Genomic DNA, 8171 nt, shown 5'->3' with positions numbered 1-8171 from the left:
CCCACACTAAGAGTTTACTCTTTGGCATTTTTTTTTATTTCATGTGCCCATATCTCTGGTTATTTCCACCAGGTTTACTTCAGTTTCTTGTCATCCTACAAATACTTCTAATTACAGCTTTATGCTATTACTTACTGAGCTTCTCTGCTGTAGTTCTTTGTATTTGGAAAAAAAAAAGATGAAGATGAAGATGAAGATACGGTCCCTGCCCCAAGGAGGTTATAATTAAAACAAGACCAACATTATAGAAACATATATTCTAGCAGGCCTCTAACTGGATGGTCTGTTTAGTTTTGTTTTGACGTTTTGTATGAAGCAGCATTTAACAGATGTTGGGAAATTAGCTCTCTGAGCTTCTCGTATAAACTTCCAGCAGAGATGCATGCATATGAATTAATCTCATCACTGAATGTGGGTATTAATGTCATCAGGCATTTTTAAATGTTTGTGCCTATTGAGTCCTCCTTGCCAGAAAATACATAAAAGTCTTGAGAGAAAGTGCCTCTGTTGTAGCAATTCTTTGTAGCAGTGAAAGATGTTGCCYTGGACCAGCACAACAGTGGGGGAGAACAATGAATAAAAGCATCAGCTTTTTCATTAAATATCCTCTACACACAATGTTGACCAAAAAAGCCCCAAAAACCCCAAAGTGGAGGGGTGTCCCTGTATCTTTACACCATGCTGTCCCTCTTATTATAAGTAATGCTAATTTATTGTGCAATTCCTGCAGTTGATGTTCTTGTGGCTGCTCATATCCATGCTGAAACAGCCTACATCCAGCAGGGTGACAGATTTTCCCACTCCTCCTCTTTGCCAGGAGAATCAAGTGCTGAGGATTAGATTCCCTTTCACAGCTTCCAGGGTAAAATCAAACCAGCAAGAAGTGAGGGGCTGAAAAAGCAACATTTGCCCTTCTGTGCTGTATACAGGCAAGAAAACAAGGCAGGGCAGGCAAAGGATGGAGGCAAGACCTGGGACAAAACCTAAAACAGAATGGAATAAGAAGGGAAGTGTAGCTGACAAATGACACAGAGATTTCATAATTTCCATTTGTATTTAATGTATTTTGCATTTCACATCTGTATTTTTTATTTTTTATTTTGTGGCCTCCTTGGTTTCGTTTTCATTCCATGAAGTCTTAAGTGTTTCTAAAGCAATGGCTGTGATTTTAAAAGATCATTTCACACCCACCCCACTATTACAACAGATGTGCAATATTAATTTAGGATGAATGGGCACAGATGTTATCAAAATCACCCTCTTACCTGTCAGCTCCACCAAATTTTCCAGTATTTGGATATTTTCTTCCACTGCTGTATGGAATTTTCTTTTAATGTTCTGTGTGCTTTTTTTTTTTTTTCCTCAGATGTTTTATCCAGTTGCTGAACCTGCATATGGCTTCCTCCTCTATCAGCTGTCAGAGCTAAAACAATACTTTATGACAATTACTGAACAGAAAAGCAGCCTCTGAAATACTGATGTGATTAGGTGTGAGGCCAAGAACTTGTGCTGAGTGCTGGAAGAGCACTTTATAACCACAGCAAATCAGTAAATTTGGGCTGCACAACATGGCAGAGGAGAAGTGATGTGATGTGAAATATGAGTTGGGGAAGAACGTGAAAGAGATGGAAGTGAAAATGCATATTTAAAACTGGGTTTTCATTTTCCAGTGTCACCAAAGTGAGTTAACTCCTCAGCTTTTCTTTGCTGACTCTGAGTTCTCTTCCTTCCTTCGATATTGTGCTGCTAGCACACAACTGCACAGCAAAATGTGCAGATATGAACATTCTCTGTGCCCCAGGCCTGTGAAAAGCTATTGCAACACAGCACTAAATTTAAACTAATGCACCCTGGCCCTAGCAAGGACTAATAGCTCAGGATCAGCTTCATGCTAACAGCTTTTGAGCTGTCTGGAATGGAGGCAAAGTGAGTTTYATCTTCCCACAATGTACTTTGTGGAGCTATCCAGATTGGGTCTAATTTGGAAGAGGCATTAAAAGCTTTCTTAATACATGAATGTGCCACACACCAACGAAAAGCAAAGTGCATTGCAAACGAGGGAAGCATCAMTGCCCATATTTCATGATATGCAGTATTAGGACAAGAAAAGGCARCCCAAAGGTCAGGTCTGGAGTATGGTTCATGTCTCCATTACCTTATCCACCAGAAATATTGCTACAACTGGCAGTTGAAGGATTGCTCATATTCTCCACTAATATTCAATCTCATTATTCTTTATATTAAATCCTGTGTTTATCAACAAATGGGTAAGTTAAAAACCCTACAGTGCACTCTACACACCCTGTTTTTTCCTAGTTTAATACCTACAGCATCAAAGCAGAAGTATATCATTCTGTTGTGAAAATGTTCTTAATTTTAATTCCTGTAAAATGGAGTAAGCAATAACAGTGCCCCTATAAAAATATGTGTTGGTTGCCACACATCAAGTTTCATRTCTTTACATAGAAAGTGAAAGAAAAAGCTCCTAATTTCCTCTAAGTATGCTTTGGTTTTAAATTACTTAATGTTCCAATTAATTTAAAGACGTTGATTGTATGCAACACACAATGTCCTGCATTGCTCTGTCTGCCTTTGTTGCTTAACTTTATTTTCCAAAAACATGATATAACATTAATGACRTATCCTAGCACAGAATTCAAGTGTTTTAACTTGGTTTCCTTCTGGGGCATTGTATCCGGGAGTCATTTGCATTTAAACACCTCAGGTTGTTTTACAGATGTAGCAATAATTGTGCTATTTAGAAAAATGTGCTGCCATCGTATGGACAATATTCAAAAGTGCAAAAAACGGCTTTTAAAAGAAAAATTGGGGAACAGATAAGTGCATTTGTTATCGTGAGTTAGATGAATTATAAATATGTATTATATGATATAAGAGCTTTGCAAAAATCTGTGTGTTTAACACTGCTAATGGAATCAGGAATTCAATTCTGTTTATTTTCAGCTCAAGAAATCTTTTCCAGTGAGCACAGAGTGATCAAAACACRCAAGTCTCCAAGCCACTTTTAATCAGCACCTGATTGCAGCATTACCTGCTTTTGTATTCATTTCTGTATCTGTTTATCTCTTTGTTTTTCCTCTGAGTCTTTACAAAATTTGTTTTTGTAGAGCCTGCATTGCTTTTCTTCCACACAAATGCACACACAAACAACATCAGCCAGCCCAGGCACTCTGCCCACAGTTCTCATTCCTGCATGAGTTCACACAAAGCTTTGTTGCAAAAATGGTTTTGGTTTAAGACCTCTTCTTGTTTCCTACATTTAATCCCGAGGAAAGAGGTTTAGAGATGAAATAGCTGCATCTAATACCAGTAAAAGTTCACAATGGCCAAGTTAGAAAAACTCCCTGTGGGTGCCTAATTTTCTTTTGACAATTTTACCTTACTCTCCAAGTTGTTAGAAATGACTATGGATTGGAAAATGCTGTGGGTGAGAGGTAAATGGAACATGGTGATGCATGGAAAAGGCTGCTGTAAGTCTCTAGTCTGTATCAGTGTGCTCAGTTTGCTTACTTGAGAAATAAGTGATTAGAATACATGGACAAAAGTAAAAAAACTAAATTTATATCCATGAATTTGAAGATAATATCAAGATATAAATCTCACTTGTGATTTAATAATTGGCAACATTGTGCTAGATGGAGGATGGAACAAGCTCAGTACCAACTTTCTTTCAGATGAACTTTAAATGTCAAAGTATCCCATGATACTTTGCATGTGTTTGGTTTTCAATGTTTTGGAAACTGCCCACTCGCCCTTTAAAAAATTGTGACACTGGTTTGGCTTCAGAAATATTGGTTAAATATACTCTGAAAGCCACTAATTAATAAAAATCTATCAGGTTTCCTGGATTCTGATAACTTTTTCCATCAGTGAAGGTGAAAATGGGTAAATGAACCTTTCCTGATTTACAAATTTTTTATGTGTTTCATCAAATTTTAATAGTTTKTTCCCAATATAACCTTACTGAGTTAATGAGATTATGCAATATTACTAATAACAGACTTYCATTTCCCCTTTTAAAATAAACATMTCTAAAATCTAAACAGAAAAGAAACAAAAATCACAGTCTCAGCAACCTCTCCTGGCTGTAGTCTCAGGCTTTTGTATTCTGTCTTTTCATGAATCTCATTCTTTTTTATACCCTTCTGGATGAGCTTCAGGTTTTTCAAGCATTCTACTTTCTTCAGGACCAACATTTTTTGTCATTATTATCCAGTGGTTCTTTTCTTCTTCAACTCTGTGGGAGTCCAGATAATTGTGACAAACAACTTCAAATTCTCTTCCAAAAAAAGACCTGCAAAGTCAAAAGAGAGGAGATGATAGGCAGGAAGAATTAATATGTATACAAATTCAGCAAATCTTCATTACTTGTGAATTGTTCMAGATTTTCTCATTTTCCTCTTGGCTTGGTCAGAAACATCACCATGCACTTTCAAATACCAGACCCTTACAAGAAACACAATAACCCACTTTGTTTCCTATGAASATTTGAAAATCCAAGAGAAATGACACCTTTCTAGCTCAGAGCTAAAAGGAGCAGAATAAGGCCCTGACACTCCAATTTGATATGTACAACTGGTTAGGCCCTGATCCCCATTTCTCTCTGACTGAGGAACACTCTGTCTACTGAATAACCTCTGTTTCATCCTCAAAAACCTTATACAGATCCTCACTCAGGTCTGGCTAAGAAGTTAATGGGAAACATTGGCATACTCCTTAGCAGTGCTTAATCAGTATTAATTAATGCATGTATATTAACTGGAATTGTTGGATTAACTTCAATTTGTTGAGACATTGATTCAGATGGGCATAAGCACATAGTGTGGTTTTATTTAGCTCCCTTGTCCCTTACACTTTTTATAATAGATTTTTTTTCATTCAAAAGTAACCTAAACAACTGATATTGCTCAAGATATTCAAAGCAAGAACCACCAAGAAGCTAGATAAAATTAAAAAATATATGATAATGAAAAATGAAAAAAAACCCCAAACAAATAAGACGGAGCCAATTATCTGCAGCAACACAGTGGCACACATTACAGCCAAGAAGTAAAATAAGGGAAAGGAGAATGGCATTGTGCATCCTTTTCCATTTTCCAGTGTGTTCCTAAAGCACCTCTCCTGCTCCTTATAGCAATTCCTGAAGTTGGCACATCCCTGTGCACATCCCTGCCAGTTCTGAGTTGTTCTTACCTGACACCGAAGGTCCTTGGAATGGCTAAGTTGCGATTGGTGTAGCAGTGAGTAATAATGATTTTACTTTTTGCCTAGAAATAGAAGAGCAAAGGAAGACACTTGACAAACATTTTTAAACCAATATTGTGGCTAAAGACTGTCTTTAGCAATTTGATAATTTTGAGTGTGTTTATTAGTGACCTGATTCATGTAAATGAGTTCAAGGCTGTAGTTGTATTTGTGATATTCTGCTGTACACCAGCACTGCAGGAAGCCTTGTAGTTATCTGGTACAGAAAAATACTGTATTWACAAAAGGTTTCATCTGGAAAATCATCCATTTATTTGGATGCCTTCAAAATTTTATTAGATATTTAATGTACAAGAGCTCTTATTTATTCACATATCCAAATATTGGAAATGGACTCTAGTGTCTCAAAAGGTGTGGAAAACACGTAAGTACTGAGCCCTCACAACATTATAATGTCATGAAAATTTCTTTGAGAAAAACTGAACAAGTCAACCTCAAAATGAACACCAGAAACAAATATTTCTAAAAGGAGATTCCCTAATTAAAKAGATTGTTCCTTCCCTCTCCCCCTTCCTAAAAATATAAGTCAGAAGTGGCATAAGGGAAATGTGTGAATAAATAGGACTCCACCTGTTTCAATTACATTTTCATAACATTTCCTACAGTTTTAATTTCTTACATGAATTGGCAATCCTTCAGATTCCAGACGCAGTTGTGGATCCAAGATCTTAGCATGCCACAAAGCCAAATAGGAAACCTCACCTGTCAAAAATACTTTYTGGAGGCGAGATTTTTTAGCAAATTCTCGAAATGTTTTATGGTCACTTGCCAGATAAAACTGTAAATAAAAATATACATTAAGGACAGGATTAATATTTAAAAAAAAAAACAAGATATATAATTTAAAATAATCTTTTAAACACAAAATCTTTTCTCTTGGCTCCTGATAGATCAGTCTGCCCAAAAAAAAGTATGCAGGTAAMACCCATACCTATTCTATAATTTTGATACATTCATTATGTAGTTATTCTATATGCAGATTAGTGAACACTAATTTAAAATTGAATTTACATTCCAAATATTTTTATCTCACCACAGTGGTTGTTGGTAAGGAAAAATTTTTCAAAGTTGTGGTGATTTATTTTGAATGCATATGTACATGTAATGCCTTATTTGCTTTTAATTTCCAGAGGGAAAGTATGTTWCCATGTAATAGAAATCTGCTCTCCCAGAATGATAGAATAGTACATGACTTTATATTCCTGCTATAGGTTATCTTCATAAGAAAGGAAATCTTTTCATTTTGGAGTTTCACAGAATAWTCTGAGTTAGAAGGGACCCACGAGGATCATCAAGTCCAACTGTTGAGTCGTTCCAAGTTAAAAAAACCAACTCTTTGATAAATTGTTTCATGATCCACAATCTAATGGTGATTTCCTTCTTTCTTTCCTTTTTCAGATCTCCTTTATTCAGACATTCTGGCTATCAGCCCCCTTGGTCTGCACACCTGACCTCAAGCAAATTGGATAAACTTTCTAAATAGGTATTGCTTATCTTGATCTATGCATGGTTCTGAGTCTKTTCTGCAAAGCTAACATGTAGAACCACTGTACAGCTTTAAATATCTATATTTAGAGAGGGATTCAATGCACATATTGCCTTACCATTTTTTCTGAAACCCCTCCTTTTGTCCCAAGAAGAAATCTTTGCCCGTATCTAACKGGTTCGCCCACTGCACTTCCATCAACGCTGTTAAAATTGTAAAAAGGAAACAAGATTCATTCAAATAATCAGTTTTACTATTATTTAGGTTTTGTGTCTGTTTTGGTTTCCAGTTATATGTTTCTTTCTGACGACATTTGGTACTGTTTACAGGTAAATAGGTAAAAATAGGTAAAATCAGTAAAATGTCTTAATCTAAGGCAGAGCCTTTGACTATTGAGCAGGACTCTGTTCTGTTTCTTCTCCAACAAACAGCAGCAATTAAATTAATATTTCAGAGAGAGAATATGCTGGGTTTTTTAGGACAACAGAACAATGTCCACTTCATGTGTCATGCATGAAAAATGATACATATTTCTGCTAACAGGAGAGTAAACTTYAAAATCAGTGATACTTGAACATGTTTTGTCTACAACTGGAATATGATCATAATAAAAACAGCTGCAGAATTTACCAAATTATAGGGTGAGCTCCATTCTGTTTTCACACCTGACTTAAAGGTCCTTGAAATTAATCAGGGTAATATGCAGCATAGAATCAAGCTTAATGCATTACTGAAGACTCTTTCTTAAAAAAGAAATCAAGGTTACTCAAATCCCTTTGTATATTAGCAAATTTCATTGCATATTTCTCAAAACAAGATACCTAAAGCTACAATAATAATTGAAAACAACTCAGACTAAAGTAGCAGACCTTATAATACAGAAAGCATTTCGACCCACAGGCTGCACACTCCTGACTGCACTGAGTCCACTGGAGATCTTTATGGGTTGATCAGAGTACAGGGACACTTCTTCCATGTCCACTGCCAGAGTCACATCACCTCGCATCTCGGGCTCCTTCTCCGAGGGGKTGGTGTCGGGGTTCATGAGCAACACAGTGTCTCCAAAATGAACAAACCCATCTGTAGATAACGACAGCTCGACCTAAATTAAAATGTGTATAATATTTTATGGAATTATCTGATCCTAATACCAGCATATAAATTCCGTAGCATTCTTAGTGCATGCAGAACAATAATAAGAGCTCTACCTAAATTAGAATGTATATAATATTTTATCTGATCCTAATACCCAAAAGTATTTTAGCACATAAATTCCGTAGCATTCTTAGTGCATGCAGAACAATAATAAGAGCTCTACCTAAATTAGGATGTATATAATATTTTATCTGATCCTAATACCCAAAAGTATTTTAGCATATAAATTCCGTAGCATTCTTAG

The 8171-nt window shown here is 36.1% G+C and overlaps 1 protein-coding gene across 1 annotated transcript in view; it reads right to left on the bottom strand.

Moving 5' to 3' along the window:
* Positions 1-2491: 2491 nt before the first annotated feature.
* The window catches only part of CFAP161 (cilia and flagella associated protein 161), a 9232-nt gene continuing 3552 nt past the window's right edge, over positions 2492-8171 (bottom strand). Inside the window, exons 2-6 of the mRNA XM_057365796.1 lie at positions 7642-7874; positions 6891-6975; positions 5906-6064; positions 5215-5288; positions 2492-4315 (exon numbers count right to left, since the gene is read on the bottom strand). Of these exons, the coding sequence (XP_057221779.1) occupies positions 4147-4315; positions 5215-5288; positions 5906-6064; positions 6891-6975; positions 7642-7874 (720 nt within the window). The 3' untranslated portion in view covers positions 2492-4146. The remainder of the gene's footprint in view (positions 4316-5214; positions 5289-5905; positions 6065-6890; positions 6976-7641; positions 7875-8171) is intronic.

The sequence above is a fragment of the Malurus melanocephalus genome, unplaced genomic scaffold, assembly GCF_030028575.1.
Source record: "Malurus melanocephalus ecotype Western Australia unplaced genomic scaffold, MMel_1.1 scaffold_58, whole genome shotgun sequence".
Taxonomy (NCBI): Eukaryota; Metazoa; Chordata; class Aves; order Passeriformes; family Maluridae; genus Malurus; species Malurus melanocephalus.
The sequence above is the reverse complement of the archived record's forward strand: the minus strand, read 5'-3'. Positions and strand labels throughout refer to the sequence as shown.